This window comes from Dama dama, chromosome 1 (assembly GCF_033118175.1).
Source record: "Dama dama isolate Ldn47 chromosome 1, ASM3311817v1, whole genome shotgun sequence".
NCBI lineage: Eukaryota > Metazoa > Chordata > Mammalia > Artiodactyla > Cervidae > Dama > Dama dama.
This window is the reverse complement of record NC_083681.1, coordinates 16,773,988-16,794,443: the sequence shown is the minus strand read 5'-3', so window position 1 is coordinate 16,794,443 and position 20,456 is coordinate 16,773,988. Positions and strand designations below refer to the sequence as shown.

The 20,456-nt window shown below is 46.8% G+C and overlaps 1 protein-coding gene across 1 annotated transcript in view; it reads left to right on the top strand.

The window, feature by feature from the left end:
- Positions 1-19,640, top strand: part of ENDOD1 (endonuclease domain containing 1) — a 32,830-nt gene extending 13,190 nt beyond the window's left edge. Inside the window, exon 2 of the mRNA XM_061143827.1 lies at positions 15,471-19,640. Coding sequence (XP_060999810.1) covers positions 15,471-16,673 — 1,203 coding nt within the window. The 3' untranslated portion in view covers positions 16,674-19,640. The remainder of the gene's footprint in view (positions 1-15,470) is intronic.
- The last annotated feature ends 816 nt before the right edge of the window (positions 19,641-20,456 follow it).

The window sequence follows — 20,456 nt, the reverse complement described above, 5'->3', positions numbered from 1 at the left end:
ACTCCCACCCTGTGGATGAGTTTGGGAGGTTCAGGATGACTGCATTGTGTCTGCATACTCAATACACGTATGTTAGGCATGTGGGATGAATAAGGAGCCTTTGCTTCCCAGACCATGCCTTCCTTGGAGACAACCACGATGGGGGTTCCCATCCCCTTAGGTCTGACCCTGAGGTCAGACGTTTCAGTAACACGTCTCAGTGTTCCTGCTGAAATGCCCTTTCTCCCTCTGCCCTGCTTCATTGCCGCCTTGCCCATGACTGGTCTCAGCTTTTCCTCTGGGTTCAGCCGCTCCCACTCTGTCGTCTGGGTTCCCCTGCCCACTGATGCTCTCCTCTGCTGAGGAATGTAGTAGGAGTGCCTTCTCTCAGTCCCCGGGGTGCCCCTCTTATCCGTTCCCAGACTTCTGCAACCAAGGAATGTCTCTTCCTTTGTGCCCAAGATTTAATCCAGGTATCTAGAAAGTTCCTGGTCTGCAAGGTCCCTGCCTCAATTCTCCTGGGTTCCCATAAGAGTAGGACTCCCGGGGTTTCAGGCTTGTTGCTGCATGAATCATAAACGTACCCAAGCTTGTGCGGGGGAAGGGCAGGCCGGTTGTAAGAAATCACTGGTAAATTCACAGGCACAGGAAGAGAGGTACACATAGGCCTTAAAGGATCCGGAACAGGGAAACTTCTGGAAAGACAGCAGTCCCACAGAGCCTTCCAGATCTCTCTCCCACCCTCCTCTGTCTTTTTGCTCTTAACCAACTCTTCCATTTCCCATGGGTCAGCCTGGCTGCCAGGCCTGAAGGCCATCTAGCAACCTCCCAACCCTGACAATGTCAGGCTCTGAGCTTCTTGGATGGAGAATCCGAGAGAGCCATCTGGTAGGCTGCCCGCCAGACTGGCTATCGTTTAGTTATGCCTGGGAAGGAGGTGGGTGGGAGAGGTCATGTGATGAGAAACACTGCCCCTTTAGGGACAGGGTCAGAAGTACTAGGTTAAGTTAGACGTAAGAGTTGAGTGTGGCGCATTGGCTGACATAGTTGGCAGAGCTAGTGGTTGCCTGGGAGAGTGTAGGGTGGGCAGCCAGATTAGACTACTCCAGGGACCCTCATTACTCAATGCAGCCTGGCCTGTGTACCAACCATGTGTGTGATTCATGCTACAAAAGACCTTGAGGTGGGTGTGATCTCCCAGGACTGGGTGAGTTGGGGTCTTGGGAAAGATCTTACTGAGGCTGTATCAGCCAGGGTCTGAGAAGGAAACAGACGGAACTTCTAAAGTAGTTTAACTGTAAGAATTGAATGAAGAAACTATAGAGAATTAAGGGAGTCAACAGGCTGGTGGTTCCCTGGTGGCTCAGATGGTAAAGAATCTGCCTCCAATTCAGGAGACCCGGGTTCAATCCCTGGGTCAGGAAGATCCCCTGGAGAAGGCAGTGGCTACACACACCAGTATTCTTGCCTGGGAAATCCCCTGGACAGAGGAGCCTGGAGGGCTGCAGTCTGTGGATCACAGAGGAAGACACAACTGAGCAACTAAGCATGCACATGTGCATGCAAAGAAGTCAATAAGATGCTCAAGTACCCAGGGCCTGGCTACTGTAGGAAGCTTTCACTATCCCAGGCCTGCGGGGCCTGCAGGGAGCCTGGTAAGAGCTGTGAGCTGTGACTGCAGATAAACTCAGCCGGAGTCAGAACTGCAACAGCCAGCTGGGGAGGTGGTTGTTCAGTCGCTCAGTTGTGTCCCGCTCCTTGCATCCCCGTGGACTGCAGCAAGCCAGGCTTCCCTGTCCTTCACCACCTCCCGGAGTTTGGAGGGAGCGAGGGGATAAATCGGGTGTCTTCTCTCCTCCCGTTGGCTGCTCCAGTCTGAAGCCAGAGGGCAGGAGAGCTCAGATGGTGTGGTCCCTGGAAATCAGGCCCCTGGGACACAGAGCAGGGCATGGAAGAGGGTGGAGAATGGATCTGGGAGGCCAAAGAAGAGCACCCCACACGGGAGCTGAGGTTAGAGCCAGGCCTGGGCCCCCAGATAGGACATAAGTAGCAGAGAGGATTGGTGAAGGCACTCCAGCCAGTGCTGACATGGGCCGCAGCACAGAGGTAAGCAGGGCAGCGTTTCCATAGTAACCAGGTAACTGACTCAGCTGGGCGACGAGATTGTACTTTTCTGGTTGATGAATGAGAAGCTTTGACAGAAGGCATTGGAGGCATTGGCGGGGGGAGGGTGGCCATGACTGTGCCAGTTTGTCACTTGGCCTGCAAGTACAGGATGATATTGAAGATGTTAGAAAGAGTACTGAGATATGATCCAAAAAGTACAAATAGCAAAGAGAGGCTTCTCACTTCACATGTAAGGTGGGAAATCTATGAGTACCCGTTTTTGTGATCAGAACATTAGCTGCCCTGATGAGTGGAGGATCCGAATGGCCCTGTAATGCTTTATTCTCTTTCTCGGCTTTACCATCCCAGCTCTTGCAATTTGAGGATGACACCTCTCACAGAGTATTAATAGGCTGTGAAAAATTCAAGCCCAGCGGGGCTACCACCGGAGCTGACCCCATCAGCGTTTGTGCTTCAGAGTTGTCCATGGACCCCCGCCCCGGCATGAGCATTGCTGGGGGTGGTGGTTAAAAATGCACTCTTGAAACCACCAGAGGCCTTCTGAAAGCATCTCCGGTGTGGAGCACAGGAATCTGCATTTTTAACAAGATTAAGTTGCTCCTAAAACAGACTGAATTTTGAGAAGTATTGATTTAAGGGAACATCACTAATTTCCTGTGGAAGCTGCCCAGGGAGGGGCTTATTTCCACTAAAGACCAAAGATGAATCTGATAGTGATCTAGCACAGGGGTTCTCCATTTAGAATCACCTGGAGAACTTTTAAAGAAAAAATCCTGAACTGCTCTCCAAGCACCACCCCCCACTCAAGCTTTTTGAAGCTTCCAGGCGGCGTTAGTGGTAAAGAATCTGCTTGCCAATACCGGAGCCACAGGTTCCATCTCGGGGTCAGGAAGATCCTCTGGAGACACAGAAGGAAATGGTAGCCCACTCCAGTCTTCTTGCCTGGGAAGTCCCATGGGCAGAGGAACCTGGTGGGCTACAGTCCATGGGGTTGAAAGGAGTCGAACACAACTGAGTATACACAGGTGATTCTAAGAACCTCTGATCTTGTCTGCACACAGAAGGGGGGAAAAATTAGAAACAGCGATGTCTCAATTTAACTGACTTTTCTGAATTCTGTAGCACATAGTCAAATGCTAAAAATAATTGCTCTGGAAAAGAAAGCAACAGTAGAGTGGAAAACTGGCTTCAGTGAGTAAGGAGGAATAGGACCAGGAGTGTTGTAATCCGAGAGGGTATCACAGGTCCAGAGAGGCCTTAAAGGCGCCGGGGACTGTCTCAGGCTCCTGGGGAAGTGGCGGGAGATGTCCCACGGGAGTTTGTCTGCCCTCAAGGCCTCCCTTGCCCTCACCCAATGCCAATTTAGGATTGGGTCTTTTTTCTTTTTCTTCCACTTTCTCTTTTTTTCTTTCACTTTATCTTTCCTTTTTTAAAAAAAAATATTTATTTAGTTTTACTTGATTGTTGATCACAATATTGGTTTGATCTCTGTCACACATCAACATGAATTCACCACAAGTGTACCTAGGTCCCCTCCCTCTTGAATCTCTCTTCCGACTTCCACCGTTTCCCGCCCCTCTAGACTATTACAGAGCCCCCCATTTGAGTTCCCTGGGTCATTAGGCAAATTCGGGATTGGATCAGTTTTTCACCCCTCCCCTTTCATTTGCATTTGTTCGGATGTTGAAGACAAAGGAAGGTCTCACTCGGAAGGGCGCCATCGTTTCCTCCCCTCTCCTGTCCCGCCGTCTTCTGACCGAGGAGGGGAGAACGCCTCGGTCGCGTGTCTTTGCATCTGCACGGCTGCGGTGTTGCAGATGCCGGCCAGGCGCCTACCGAGTGCCCGGTACCGGGGCAGCTCCTCCCGGAGGCGGGGGGCAGTGGGGGCAGCCTGGAGGAAGGGTGACTCAGGGCAGGAAGGCTGTTCAGGAAACAAAAATCCCTGCATTTCTCATCCCCTAAAAAAAAAAAAAACAAAAAAGCATCCTTCTGATTCTTTTAAAGCTGTTTTTACTCCCAAGAGGATAAGGAAGATTTTTGGTGCCAAGCAGGGAGGATTTATTTCTTTTTTTCCTGCAGTGGGTGGGTCAGAGCTCTGTTCATGCCTTTGCTGAGAGCTGAAAGGCCTGGCGGTTTATTTCTCCTCAAAAGCCCTTCCTTGCCTCTTGTGGGCCCGCTGGCCTCCGCTTCTTTTTTGAAACACAGCTTTTCTGATACCTGGGTGTTTTCCGTGGTGAGTCCTCAGATCTAGTTCATTCTGACGCTGGGAGCGTGCAGAGGGCTGGCCCGCAGCCTCCAGCTCCAGCTCTGATAAGGTTATCTGATGTTCCGATGGTCAGCTGCCCTCTCGGTTCCTTGCGAGGGGGCCCTCCCACCCACGTGCTGATGGGCCATGGGGTGACCGGGTTTCTTTAATTTGTTTATGCATCACAGTTCCCCGCTGTCAACTCATCCATGGACTTGACTGTGGTTGAAAAACAGACCAACCCCCAGAGGAAACATCCTGTCCCCATGGCCACAGTTAGATAGGAGTTGGCAAGGTTGCTTGCGACCACAGGGTCTGGTGTGAATCATTATCAGCCCGTGCTTATGGAGACTAAGACTGTGCCGGGGAAGGAGACTCCACCCTTCCTAGGGCGAATCAGGGCAAAGCTCCAGCAACCTTTTGATCATCCTTCTCCACCACCAGCTTGCCCAGGGAGAAATCCTGCAGCAGTGATAGAGGCCTGTCCGTTCTCCCCGGAGCCCCTCTTTCCTGGTCTGCAAGGACATCCTATGCGCATCTGAAGGTTACTGTGGCTCTCATGGGAGATCATTCTTTCAGCCTGTTGAAATTGTCTCCCCGGTGTCCTGCGCTGACCCTTCCCCACATTGCCTTTGGGGTCGGCCTGCCCAGCACCGGGTTCCCTCATCTCCCGCACCCCTCAGCCATGTCTGTACTCCGGCCAGCCCCCTCCCCTTGCCAGCTGCCCAGTCCCCGAGCCCACCCCGCTCCTCTCTGCTCCTGCTTTTGCCCTCCCAGCGGAGGTGCCATAGGCGGTCACCTGTGGCTCTTGGCCCTGCCCGCCTGGATGCCAACAAGAGCCAGAGCTTCCCGTCTGGGTCCCGCAGAGCGCGCCCTATCTCCGCCAGCGGCTCCTCCCCTCAGGAAAGACCTTCCCCGGTGACGAATCTGCAAGAGTGGCCCTGGGCCCTGAGGCTTGTCTGGATTTCGCAGCTCCGGAGCCCTCTGGGACAGGGGCCCTGCTCAGGGACGCCCTCCCCTCTACCCCATCACTTCCCTGAGATGCTCATTGTCCCCCTGAGATGCTCCCCAGTGCTGCATGTCCGGAGACCTAAGCTGTCCCACCCTCCCAGGGCCCCTTCTTCCTTGGGGGCTTGTGGGGGGCTGGTGGAGCATCTTTGCTTACCCCTGTGGGCCCTGCTTCTCTGCTTCTCCTGCTGAGGCCGTGTTCCTCCTCTGCCTTTATGTAAAGTGAAATCACTCAGTTGTGTCCGACTCTTTGCGACCCCATGGACTGTGACCCACCAGGCTCCTCCATCCATGGGATTCTCCAGGCAAGAGTACTGGAGTGGGTTGCCATTCCCTCCTCCAGGGGAACTTCCCAACCCAGGGATCGAACCCAGGTCTCCTGCGCTGTACCCTCTGAGCCACCAGGGAAGCCTGCTCAAATGCAGGTCTATCTGCAGCCTCTTCTTGCCCAAACCCAGTCACGCCCACCACCTGTCTCCCTTCCCGAGCCCGCTGGAGAAAGTGCCCTCTGAAGCCTCATGAATGGCTCTCTCATCATCACAGCCCTCGGCCCTTGTCTCCAGGCTTCCTTTTCCTCTGATCCTCCTCTCGCCAAAGGTCTGTCCTCCCTTGACTTCGACCTGATACTGGACAATTAATTCTCGCGCGGCTCCAGCAGTTTCCCAGTTGCCCCTCCTGCCCACCCCCCAACCCCATCCTCTAGTTCCTCCCTTGCTCACCTAGAGGCTGGGCTGCTGCTGTGGTGGGGCTAGGAGCTTTTGAATCTGATAATGCCGGGCATGGCCTTGGCTGTGCCATTGACAAATTGAGTGGCCTTGTTCCTGCCCCTTACCCGAGTTTTAGTTTTCCTGTGTGTAAAGTGGAGATGATGATACTAGTTACCTGGTAGGGTTTTGTGGAGAGTCAGTGGGTTGCTGACCCATTTGAAAAGACCCTGATGCTGGAAAAGATTGAGGCTAGAGGAGAAGGGGACGACAGAGGATGAATGGTTGGATGGCATCACCAACTCAATGGACATGGGTTTGGGTGGACTCCGGGAGTTGGTGATGGACGGGGAGGCCTGGCGTGCTGTGGTTCATGGGGTCGCAGAGTCGGACATGACTGAGCGACTGAAGTGAACTGAATGGGTTGCTGCACTTCGGTGTTTTCTAAATGATAGTCATTTGCACCCCTGCTTCACCAGAGTCCCACTTGTCCTGCTATTTACTTGAGATTTGGTCTTTATATTGACTTTAAATCAAGTCATTGGAAAACAAATTTAGTCTTGTCCTAAATAATCATATCCGTGAAGTTGTGTGTAGGAATTACTGGTTATATCTTCCCAGGAGAAATTAAACATGAATGCACAGCTGTTAAAATAGAAGCATCCGTTGGTTCACTTCTCGCTGTCCACAGGAAACCACAGAGTTACGTGCACTCTCCTGCGAATCTTACGTGAGTCATGCACAGCGCCCCGACCCCAGAATGCATGTGCACCAGGATGACCTTTATTGATGTTATCCCTCTCTGGCCAGCCTTGCTTTAGTGCCCGAGCTCCACTCCTGTATCTCCAGCTGCTATGAAATGTTTCTGCCTGTCAGTTTGGTCCCTTTTAGAGGTCAGCCTGTTCACTTTTCCTCCATTGCACCTCATTTCAGGTGGCCTGGGCTCCAGAGTTGGACGTCATCTTTCACCTTCCAGGGACCCTGCCGGGTCCGCCTCCACATCCTGGGGCACCTTCCTTCCCGAGTTACACGCATGTCCTTTCCTTTCCATTCCCTCAGCTCCCTCATGGTCCAGGCTTTCCTGCCCAGTGTGGGCAGGTGTCTATTTCCCTGGAATTACACGTTCCTAATGATGCTCTGGCCTCAGGGAATGTCCACTGTGTACAGATCAAGTCCAGACTCGGAAACGCAGCATTGAAAGGACCCAGAGAGCAGAGTGGAGCTGGAGTGCTTTATGGTCGCTGAAGTCAGACCACGTGGGTTTGCAAACTCAGCCTCCCTCACCGACAGCGTGACATCCACACGCTACTCAGTGACTGAGCCTACGTTACGCTTTCTGCAGAGGAGGACGTAGGGATCCTGTTAGGATTAAAGAAGGCATGTCCTGTAACACCCTTTCATGGTGCCCACTACCTAGAGAGCACTCGGTGAGCTTTAGTTGTGATTATTCTATGACGAGTTATCTGTGTATCAGATCATTTATAATCTGGTCCCCTGCTATCCCTCCCAATTAAAACTTTTCCTTACCCAGAGTCCCATTTTCACAGACTCCCCATCTCTCAAGCCTTTGTGCAGATGCCTTCTTAAGCCCTACTGACCTTTCTGTTTCTCTAAGTTTATCAAAACCTTGCATATCCTTCTCATCCTGCCTCAGCTTTTGTTTTCTCCAAAAGCTAAAGATATCTTATCTTTTCTGACTGTTTATGGTGTCCTTCCTTCCTCTGGAATCTGATTGCTCTTTTTCATCAAAACATGTATTTGGTACTTAACTTTATCTGCAGTACATCGTGGTTTTTCCTTGGTTTCCTATTTAGTTTTGTGTGTGTCTGTGTCTTGCTTCCCTAAGTAGATGGTGAGTCTCTTGATGCCATTTGTAGGCATATGAAGCAGGGATTCAGAGCAGCAGCTGTGGAACTGGTCTTCTTGAGTTCACGCTGTGACATCACCATTCACCAACTGTGTGACCTTGACTATGCTACTTAATCTTGATGTGCCTCAGTTTCTCCACCTGTCAAAAAATGATAATAGTACCTAGTTTTTGTGGGTTTAGATGAGTGAGTACTTAGTGGAGCTACTTACTGATTTAGTACATGTGAAATTCTTAGAACAGTGCCTGCCATGTAGTACTCAGTAAGTGTTGCTGGTTGTTGTTCTTATTATCATTTCTCTTGCTTTCTCCTACAGTAGCGCTCACACCTAAATAGGCTCAGTACATATTGTTGAATGGATGCCTATTTCCCCTCCAATTATCCTTCTCAGTTTTCTCTTAGTCTACTTTTCTTCCATGCATATTAGCAGGAAAATTGAAAGTCTCCTTTTATTTAATTCCAAAGGAGGGGGAAGAAAATCCCATGGGTTTAAGTAGCTCTGGCTGTCTGCTAACATAAACAGACCAACTCATTGAGAGAAACAGGTTTTTTTCTTGGTATTAAATTTGAAAAGGAATTTATTATAAACTTATTTATGGGGCAAGATGCTGGTGGCTGGGGAGTGCTCATTCTTCTAAAACTTACCTAACAAGTTGCAATTAGGGGAAAAAAAAGATTTTCCATTAAACCCAGGAACTGTATCAAATTACACTGGCAGCCCAGGAGGACCCGTCAACAGGGAGGGAAATTACACAGAAAGCTTTGTACCTGTCCCTTCACCCAGAGAGTCTGCTGAGAAACCAAAGAGAAAGATTAGTGGTGCTTGCAAAAGGGCAAGGGCAACCCAAAAACTGTAATCTGAAATTACCTCTTACATCATAGCTGTATTTTTGTCTTTAGGGAGCAGTGTTGTTGGTAATTTAGTGTAATTGCAGTAACCAGCTCATTAAACTATGTCTGCAGAGAGCCTGGAAAAAAACAAAAAACACCTGCCCTTTATGTGACAGTGTCTCAAAGAATGCATTCGACTTTTAAATATTCTTATTGTTTTCAGTACAGTTTTCCATACATGAGTCAGATATTTTAGTTACACACACACTTGGCTGTTTCTTCAGAAAGTGAGAGCCTACTAAGACATAATGGTTGTTCTGTAGAGTTTAATAAGCTTGATGATGGGGGGAGCTATTTTAACTGGTTCTATTTAAACTTTCAGATGATTCTTTAACAAATGACGTTAGAACTGTATCATCTTGAGATCAAAACAAAGTTTTGTCATAAGTTTAAAAAGAGGTTTTAAGACAGGAAGTAGAAATCGTGATGGACGTTTCTCCCAGTGGAGGTCAGTTAGCAGACTGTTATAAGGCCCTGGGATTTAATATGTTTTATGATGAGATGGTAGAGTGATTTCATAATGGAATATCCATTTTTAATGACTCCAAATTGCAAATACAAAATCAACGGAAATGAATTTGAATAAGACAGAAATACCTACACGAAGAGATGAGAGAATTATAGCTAATAGATAAAGCAAAAGAATTAGTAAAAAAATAAATAAAAACCAAAAATTGCTAATACAAAATCAATGGAAATGAATTTGAATAAGAGAAATATCTACACGAAGAGATGAGAGAATTATAGCTAATAGATAAAGCAAAAGAATTAGTAAAAAAAATAAATAAAAACCAAACAGGTTGTAAGCTGGCTGGTGTGTTTTGGCAAAGGGCTGGGAGTCCTTGTGTCTTATTCTTAGTGAGAGACTTCAGCCTGTAAAGTGAGTTCTTGACACACCAGAGAAAGGTCTTGGAAGGTACTGTTCTACTTAAACCAAACAGGAGGTGGCCAAAAAAGAAAAAAAGGAGATTTAAGCAAAATAAGTACATTTGGAGATGATAAATCTATAGTGAGTTATGAAAGTAAACAAGGCATGCTTTAGCAGAAACTTTATAACCTTAGACAAAGTTCCTGGGCAGCTGTGCGGCTCCTCTCCTTCCACTGCAATCACATAGAAATATTGAATTTTAAAAATATTATCTATATATTTAAATTAAATTCATATTTCAGCAAAAAAGTAAGAAGGAATTTTCAGGGGCCAGAAATATATAAGAAATCAATAGCCAAAGCTGTGTGTGGGAGGACACGTGGAAGCTAGGGGCTAGGGCTCTAAACTGCCTGTGGACAGAAGTCACGGTTGCATAACCCATTCATGACGTGGGTCTGGAGCTAAGCTCTCCAGGTAAAGCTCGGGGCTAGCAAACTGTCGCAGCTTCGGTGAACCAGGCAGGAAAGCCACCTGCAAGTTATTATAGGAAGTAGCTGCCTACACCATGTCATTAGTGGAAACAGTCAACCTCCAGAAGTAAGCTTGAAGCTGTCATTTTTCCTTTGTATGGGTCCAAATTTGCACTGCTTTCTCCATGTGGAAACCCTAGCCTGTGAAAATAACTCAGAAGCTAGTCCAGAATCAATGAACTCTTTAGAGCTCCAGCAGAGGCAACTGCAAATGCAGTCCTATTAGATTTGTTTTTGTTTCCATTTTTGTCTTTTTTTTTTCAACAGACCATCATGGACCTTTTATGAAGACAAGCTCCTGGGCAAAAATTGCAGAGCACTTAAGTATACATACCACCCCAAAGTCAACCAATAGGAGCAACAAAGTAAACTGAAAAGCAGAATAAAATAGACAACAGATCTTAAAGGGAATTTAAGAATTTCTAAACTACGGGAAGATTTTTAAAAAAGAATTTCTCAAGAGTAGGAAAAACAACAGAATTTTCAATAGAACCAAATAGAAAGGCTGGGAAAGAAAGAAGAGTCACTGAAATGAGAAACAAAAAGAAAAAAGAAAAAAACCTCAACAAAGTAGGTAGTAAACTAAACATAGCTAAGGAGAGACTTAGTGACTTGGAAGACAGATCTAGGGACTCACCTGGAATGCAATATAGAGAGTTAATAAGATATAAATGGCTCAGATGGTAAAGAATCCGGCTGCAATGCAAGAGACCTGGCTTCAATCCCTGGTTGGGAAGATCCTCTGGAGAAGGGAATGGCTACCCACTCCAGTATTTTTGCCTGGAGGCGTCCATAGATGGAGGAGGGCTACAGTACATGGGATCTCAAAGAGTTGGACATGACAGAATGACTAATGCACAACACTATGAAAAAGAACATAAGTCACAAAAAAGATAGAGAGGATAGAAAGAGAGGCTTTGATGTGATTGGATCCTCAGAGGAGAGAACAGAGAGTTCATTGAAGATCAGTATATGCTCTCATATAACATTCTTTGGTATTTTGGTCAGAGATTTAAGGCTGTGTTCCCCGGAGGCTCAGACGTAAAGCATCTGCCTGCAATGTGGGAGACCTGGCTTCGATCCCTGGATCGGGAAGATCCTCTGGAGGAGGGAATGGCAACCCACTCCAGTACTCTTGCTTGGAAAATTCCATGGATGGAGGAGCCTGGTAGGCTATAGTCCATGGGATTGCAAAGAGTCAGGTACAATTTAGCAACTTCCCTCATAAGACTAGGTTAGATAAGCCTTGAGAAATCTATTATTTATTTTCTGTTTTAATTTTGACTGGTAGCATCCACACTGATTTATGTACATTATATACAACACTGTACTGAACTGTGACCAGGCAAGACAATCCTAGAATGCCTGGCAGTTTTTCTCAGTGGAGTTTTACTGTGCTCACTGTTCTCTGTTACAGCTGCTGGTGTAGAGAAAAAAAGCAAGTAGCCAAGTAAGGTGCTAATAGAACCAGTGTCTCTGGGAGACCAGCCAGCTGCCCAGTTTCTAAGGGTAGTAGTATGCTTCCCTCATAGCTCAGTCGGTAAAGAGTCTGACTGCAATGCAAGAGTTGTGGGTTTGATCCCTGGGTCAGGAAGATCCCCTGGAGAAGGAAATGGCAACCCCCTCCAGTATTCCTGCCTGGAGAATCCCACGGACAGAGGAGCCTGGCAGGCTACAGTATATGGAGTCACAAGAGTCAGACACGACTGAGCGACTAAGCGCAAGGGTGCAAGCTGGAAACTCCTCTGGCCAGTTGCTGCTGCCTGAGCGGCCACCTTCCTTGGCTTGTGAGGCTGGAGGCTCTGCCTCCATGTGCTCTGGGCAAAGCGGAAAGGGAGCATGAGGGCCGGTCTGCACGCGTGCCCATTCACCCTCTCCTTTCCGCTCTCCCTTCTTTCTGGGGACTGCAGCGCCAGGGCACTCAGACATCGGCTTCTCTCCCTGTAGATTTAAGGAATTTCATTTATTCCACGTCACAGAGAGAAAAGGGGACTGTGATTTCTCTTTTTGTTAGGTTTTCTACTCTCTAGTATAGAACACTGGTAGAGCAGTGTCCGTTAAATGGGGAAACATGGCTTAATCATAAGGAATGTGTGCCTTAGGAATAAAATGACTGACCTCAGTTCAGATTCTGTCCTGCTAATTATTGGATGACTTTGGAAAAATTCACCTTTCTGTGTTTTAGTTTCCCCACCTGTAAAATCAGGTAGGAAAAAAAGACCTTCTGTAACATTATATTGAAATCATTTAATTGGTAGTTAAGAAAAATTCATCCTTGACCTCCTCTGTATTACTATATAGGTACCAGATGCAGACATTCCACCTTGATTTCAAACACTATATTCTACCTTGTCATCAAACCATGGGGCCAATTTGGGGTTCATAACCATACAGTGACCATGGATGTGGGGTTCTGAAGAAGGCCAGGAAAAGGGAAAGGAAGACGTGCTCGGCAGTTGCCTCGGTTCATCCTGGCCCACTTCCGTGGACCTGCGAGCTGTGGGCAAAAGAGACTCCATTATTGCAGATATCTGGAGCCCATTGAACTCAAGTGGCCTGAGAGGACTAGGAAGCAACCAGCTTAGTATCCTCTGACCTTAGCCACGGAAGACCATGATCTGAAGTTTGGGAGTAAATCAACCCACAATCCTGATTTCTGTCTAAGAGTACGATGTTGTAGGTTGTCTCTTCCATGTATGCTCACACTGCCCACCGCCCCCCCCCCCCCCACCGCCCCAGTCTCACTCTCTTCTTTACTTCCCTCTCTCTTTTATCCCTCCCCTTTTCTTTTTTTTTTTTAATTTATTTTATTTTATTTATTTATTTTTTTATTGTAGTGGGTTTTGTCATACATTGACATGAATCAGCCATGGATTTACATGTATTTCCCATCCCGATCCCCCCTCCCACCTCCCTCTCTACCCGATCCCTCTGGGTCCCTCCCCTTTTCTTTTCCTGCCTGGCCCTTTTTGGTTCCTTCCCCTTCTTTATCTAAGAATCTCTCTTCTCTGTGTTCCAGCCTGCCCTCTGTCCTTGGAGGCATTATTTCATCCCTGGGTGGCTCTTGGACAGAAGATGAACCAGTGTGTTGCCCTATGCTCTGTCACATGGCTACCAGTAAAAAAAAAACCCAGCTCCAGGCTTCCTCTAGATGGGATAAAGAAGCTACACCAGGCTAAATGCAGAAACAGTACCCTAGTAAGCAGGGAGAATAAGCAGGCACCCTAAAATTCCTGGCCTTCCACCCAAGACCCTACAATCTTGGCTCTGTGGTATCTTGATCTCATGATTCAGGAATGAGGCAGATATTTCCATGGGTTGTATCTTCTGGCTATAGGAGAGCAAGGGCAGCTTTGCAAAATGGATGAGCTTTTTATCTCTGTCCTGTAGGGGTGTGGTGGGAGTGGGGACCATCCAGGATCATTTCTAATTTGAAGTCTGGGGGCAGGGACGGCACGACCTTAAAAGGTGAGGCTGTGGAATACTCCATTAGCTTTCATGACTATTCCTGCTTTCACACCACCTTGCTCATCCGTTGCCCTCACTAATGCTACACATGTGTGCATGAGCATGCCTGCATTTGCAGTTGCAGAGCTGGAGAAATGCAGAGTGGGTTGCCCTCCCCACGTGAGGTACAGCAGTCCACATGGCCTTGACCCTCTTGGGTTTAGCAAGTGGCACCAACTCTAGGGAATCAATTAGTAAGAATTTACTTATTTTAATTCATTGCTTTTTGTCCTTTTGAAAGTAACATATAAATAATTTGTGGGTTGATGTAGGTAACAGTTGCACCAAGAGAAACAAGAAAACAAGGGGAAAAAATGTATCACTTGTATCCTTGGGAGTCGATCAGCCATAGTGGACTTTTTCATGTTTCAAACGTTTTTCTTGCTCATTTTTAGGCTTAAAAAATTGTTATCATTTAATTTTACAATCTGCCTTTTCCTTTCATAATTATAGCACATATTTCCCTATCATTACAAGTGCTTTTTAATGGCTTTGAGATATTTCCTTGATGGATATAACACCATTTATTTAACTGTTCCCAGTTTTTGAAAATGTAGGTTGGCTCAACTTCCTGCTATTATAAATACTGCAGTGATCAGTTAATACTGATCTCAGATTAACAAAGAGTGACTTGAGAGTCTCAAGTAGTAAAGAATCCGCCTGCCAGTGCAGGACTCATGGGTTTGATTCCTGGGTTGGGAAGATCCCCTGGAAAAGGAAATGGAAGCTTATTCCAATATTCTTGCCTGGAAAATCCCATGGACAGAGCCAGGCAGACTATAGTCCATGGGTCACAAAGAGTTGGACATGACTTAGTGACTAAAAAACAACAAGTTGAGATTCTAGTATGTGTCAGTCCTTGACTGGGTCCTATGTACAGGGTCCATGGTGTCAAGGAATTTATAGTGTAATTTGGGAGCTAAAAACAGAGTTTTGGGTCAATCCTGAGCTCTTTGCTTTCACCTATTCAGATTGGCAAAGTGAAATATATATTATACTGCTGAATTTAAAATGAATAAGAGCAGAACTAAGAGGGATATATATAGATATAGATATATATGTCATTATTGATATTCAACAATTGGCCTAGACAGGAAATGCATTGTTAATAATTGCAAATATTATGAGGAGATGAAGTTTGAAGAGCAGCTGGTCTAATTTTATCTTGGCCTGGGAAGTATCTAATATAACTGACAATAATCTATACATGTCCCCCTATTTGATTTAAATTCTCTGATTAGAGTTGATTGCTCTTTGTATATCCCAAAATATGCAACATCCACTTAAGACTACGTTCTTTAAATTGCAGCTCACATTGGTGGCTGATTATCTGAATTCCAGTTCTGATTTTTACGGGCCTGCTGAGATTTACTTTTCCCCTTGCTTTCGTTTTTACAGTCAGTTTGAATCTCACGGGAAAACATTCCTGGAAAAGGATATGACATTTATAAACCCACAGCAGATTGAAAAGTGGTGTTCTCAATTTGTGTGAGTGTGTGATAGGTCATTACTATAGGACAGGAGTGGAATATACAGAGAGTGGAAGAGGATATAGCTGGCTTGAAAGATGCTTTCAGACACTAGGGTTGTGGGGTATTAGGATGAAGTGTGAATGTGCTTTCAAACGAAAGTGTTGGAACTGTGTGTATAGTCGGGACTTCACTAGAGTCTGGGCAGAACGGTCCGAGGGTCCCCGGTCTGCTGTGAACAGGGACGCATCTCAACCTTGCTCTCTCCTTTCAGATTGATGACCCCAACAGCAGCCTGGAGGAGGTGACGGATGAGGCCGAGGCCGTCAGGTCTGTGAACAAACTGGGGAGCAACCAAGCCTTGAATGCAGATTTCTTGGGTTCTGATTACCGGACCGGGCAGCTCTACCCCTTCTCCCTCAGCAGTGACCCCCACTCGGCCACCTTCACACTCACAAACGCGGCTCCGATGACCACGTCCTTCCAGGAAAGGTGGTATGTGAACCTCAACAGCCTGATGGAGCGAGCTCTGACCCTGCAGTGTGGCAGCGGGGATGATCTCTACATCATCACGGGCGCCGTGCCCTCGGACCTCAAGGTCAAAGACAGAGTGAGCATCCCGGAGTTCGTCTGGCTGGCGGCCTGCTGTGCAGTCCCTGCGGGAGGCTGGGCCATGGGCTTTGTCAAGCACACCGGTGACCGGGAGGTCATCGAGGATGTGATGCTGAGGGACCTGGAGAAGCTGCTTCCGTTCCCCCTTCAGCTGTTCCAGAACAACTGTGGGGAGACCGACCAAGACACAGAGAAGATGAAAAAAATCCTGGAAGTGGTTAACCAAGTCCAGGATGAGGAGCGGAGGCTGGACTCTGAGAGGGGCTCGGGGACCCTCTCTGGCATGAGGGGCGCCAGGTCCGCCCTGCCACCTCCCGAGACATCTGGGGAAGGGAGTAGCCTTCTGGGAAGACTCCTGGGCTTTGTCGCTACCCCACTCATCAAGCTCTGCCAGTTAATTTATTACCTTGCCTTCGGGATCCTGAAGTACACTGTGTATGTCCTGTGGTATGTCACGAAGCAGGTGATTAACGGTCTAGAAAGTTGCCTTTATCGCCTGGGGTCAGCCACCATCACCTACTTCTTGACCATCGGGGAGGAGCTGGGCAGCATTCCCTGGAAGGTCCTCAAAGTCACGGTCAGGATCACCAGGGCTGTGCTCCGGATCCTCTGCTGCCTGCTGAAGGTGGTCTGCCGTGTCGTGGGGGTCCCTGTCCGGGTGCTTGTGGACGTGGCCACGTTCCCCGTGTACACCATAGGCGCAGTTCCAATCGTCTGCAGGGACATTGCCATGGGCCTTGGTGGCATCCTCTCTCTGCTCTTTGACACGGCTTTTGGCACCATGGGTGGTCTATTTCAGGTCATTTTTACTGTCTGCAAGCGGGTTGGCTACAAGATTACTTTTGACAATCCTGGGGAGTTATAGAAAAAAAAAATAATGAGTGCCTGGTCCCAGTGAATTTGATTTTTTTTTAATAGAGAAAGCTGGAATATTTTGTCTATACTATGGGTTTCTGTTCACGTCAGTTATATTTTGGCCTTTGGTGGGGGTGTCTGCCTGTTTCAACTTGACCCAAGAGACATGTTCAGGGTGGGATTATGTGTAGGTTGCCTGCTCAGATGTGGGTGAACTTCCAAGCCGTCCACTTCAGTCAGTCACTCTGATACAGGAGACCATGTGAGAGATGCTGGTGTTCATTTGTGATCAGTAAAAATAACAGAAAGAGAATCTGGAGGAGGACCACTTTAAACCCAACTGTTTCTGAGAAAAGTAGAAAGGAATTTATTCCTGCTATTACTCTCTGAGACTCAAGACAAAACTGATATAAGTATTCCTGGCCAATTTGTTATCATTTTGCTTCTCTTTCTGCCCAACTCAGCTTGACTTGGTGAGGTGCAGACCATTTCCTTGTTGAAATAGCTCTCTTAGGATATAGAATCTGTTTATCCCTTAGCTTTCCATGACTCCTGAGGATCTGTAAGGTTGTTTTGTTTCTCCAAAGTTGAATTTTGCTGCATTTTTCCTTTGAGTTAATGGTAAACATTATATGCAAATATGGCATAACAAATTCTGAATGCAAGGACTAAGATTGTTTGCCCCTTGAATGCTACCCAGGTATAAAAAAGGGAGTGCAAAGATCAGACCTCTGCTCTGAATAGGTGCCATAGGTCTGAGGATATCCTTAGCTAAGCTTGGATTAACTTGACATATATTAAATCTCTGGCTGAGAAGATGGAGCTCAAAGACCTACATGTTAAGCTAATACAGAAATTCATATTCTGCAAAATACTAGATCAGTCTTTCTTATACTTCCAGCAAGTACCCAATACAGTAAAATGCTCTGACTTCTGTCCTTAAATGGTGGTTTTAGTATAAAGGTATAAAAAATAGTCAGAAAATTATAACTTTTCTGGCCATCTTGGAAAACAAAATCCATAGACATATATATCTAAGTTTATATGTATATAATCTTGATTAAGAATCATTATCTCAGGAAATTATTTTTATAGTGTGTTTGATGCTAAAAAACATAACTATCCCATTAAAGCAAGTAATTTATGGGAGCTAATCTCCAATTCTTTGATCAAGCACTTGTCATGTTAATCCTTGCACTGAAAAATGATAACAGGAGGAAGCTGAAGTTCTCAAACTTTGCTCTGCCTTCCAGAGCTCAGAGGGAGTCACCTGGATTTTTCTGAGTGTTCTAAAGAGTTCGTGTGAGGTAGAATAGGACCCAGTGTAAGCTACTGATTTGGGGGTGCAGGCCACCGTGCATCTGAAAGTTCAGTGCAGAGACCTGGGGTCCAGAAAGGCAGCAAGGAGAGAAGGATGGGTGAACTGTTGGCATCAAGTTGATGCCCAAGAAATGTGAGCGTGATGAGAGTTACTTTTTGCAGAAAAATAATGGAGTTGGACCCGAAGTAGCAGGGCAGCCAGCAAGCTGCCATCCTGATCAGTTTGTTACGTGAGGCAGGGTAGTAGGACACCAGACCATGAACCTGTCATAGCAAGCAGTGCACTAGATTATCTAAGACTCTAAAGCAGTATTTTACCAACACTTCTGTTGGTGACCATAAAAATCTGCAGTCAGGCGTTCCTTCATTTCAGTAGTGTGAGGAGCCATGGAGGAGAAGGGTTTGCTTTGGTACTGATGGGTCAGGTAGAATCCTGCCAGATGAAAGAAAAGGAATTTCAGAGGGGACCAGAGAGATGGTCTGACTGGAGATAAGCTCGGCCTGACCAAAGCCGCCTCTGATGAGGAAGCTGACACCTGATGCTAACTGATGGTTGACCCTAGGTCTACCAGGAGCCAAGGTCTTCTGCTCGGGTCCCTTCACACCTCAGATGTCAGATCTGTGCCTCCCTGGTCTAGGGCCGGGTTTTTTCCATCATCCATTGAACAAACTGGACTCTGATGAATTAAATGGGTTTGGCCCATGTGATGAAGCAACTAGCTGTCCATGCTCACCAGTATGCTTTCTGCCTCCCGAGGAACTGTGTCCCCTCAGAGTACCTATCTGCATCCCGAAAGGCCCATGGGGGCCATCCATGGCAGCTTGAGCCTCTTGGCACCATGCAAGGAGCAGGGCATCTGAACTTTTCTCGAGAACCATTCGAAAATGTCTTCCTTTTCAGTTCTAGTTGTTTAGTGTCTTATTTATTTATTATGGTGTGGCCTTTTTTGAAATCTGGAAAGGGATGATAAAGGGAAAGCTAATCCCCAAGGTTAGTAGGTGGCTGAGAGCCTCCACTCTGGACTGCTGGCCTTTGTGCTTCTGGTTCACCGGCTCCGGCAGGTGGCCAGACCGCTGGTCTGTCCCAGTGAGCCCCTTTGGCCTTTGGGGTGGGATTTTGAGTTGATGAGCTCCATCTCTGGCTTGAAGATTTTTCTGTGGCTCTGCTATGTTCTTAGGCCCTTGGAGAGGTCAGCCAGCTCTTCATCATTGTGGAGCTGATTTTCTAGTCTGGATCAGCCACGCCTTCGGACACTCCTCTGTTCCACTGTGCCTTTTGGGTGTTCGCTTCTCACTCAGCATCAGCACTTGCCCCTGAATGCAGATGAAGGGATCTGGAGAAGGAACTAGAGTGAAACACTGGTCATTCATCCATCCAGTGTGTATTTGAACATCAGAGTTGCAGAGATCGACAATATGTGCATCCCATCTTTGAGGAGTTCAGATATCTAGTGGGGTGGACGTGGTGCAGCTGATCCATGGACCACATCGTGGTAAGCCTGCAATGGTACTAGCATCCCTGGAGCACAGTAGGAAAACCCACAAAACATGGACGTTGGGGAAGCCTTTATAAAGGGTGTGATGAGTCAATTTGACATTTTCAAGCTATGTACAATGCTGTGCACCTTGCAATGCTCAATAAAATAATTGTTGACAACTCGTCAGCTCTTCTGGAAAATATATAAAGGGGGAGAATCCTGGAATGAGGTTTGGGGGGTTGTCTTTGATTTTTATTTTTTTTCCATTTTCTTCTTGATTGACATTAACTCAAACCATTTCCACTCCCATCTGGATTTTTTTTTAAAATGTTTTAATCATACATGAGAAAACAGCGAGGTTAGGTCAGTGAAATAGGCCCTGGAACTTCTTTTCCATGTTATGTCTTTGAAAAGCTATTTGGGACATGAAATATTTGAAGCACCCAGGAACCTCCTGCTTCACTGATTCTGAATCACATAGGAAGTTACAGGAACACTATAAATTTTTTATTCATTAGGAACCCCCTGCCCCCCAGTGTGAGAAACAACACAGTCTTTGGAGGGAGGTGATCTTCTGTGGCCTTCAGTGGGCACCCAGTGCTAGGGTGGGGATGGCAGTAGCTCTTGACTGCCTTCTCAGTGTGGGCAGGGTCTTATGTGTGATTTGGTGTCTTTTTCAGCATTTCACCTAAACTTGTCACACACTGAGTTTTCAAAATGTTACACTAGGAGCCACATAGTGTGGACTCCTTGGCCTTCATAAATGGGTTCTCAGGATTCTCATTGTTTCTCTCTCTAAGTATATTCTCCCAGATCATGGCTTGATTTCTAATAATTACATTTCAAACCTATTTTTTTTTTTTAATTTGGAGTATAGCTCATTAACAGTGTTGTGATAGGGGGCTTGCCTGGTGGCTCAGTGGTAAAGAGTCCGCCTGCCAATGCAGGAGATGTGAGTTTGACCCCTGATCTGGGAAGCTCCCACTTGCCACGGA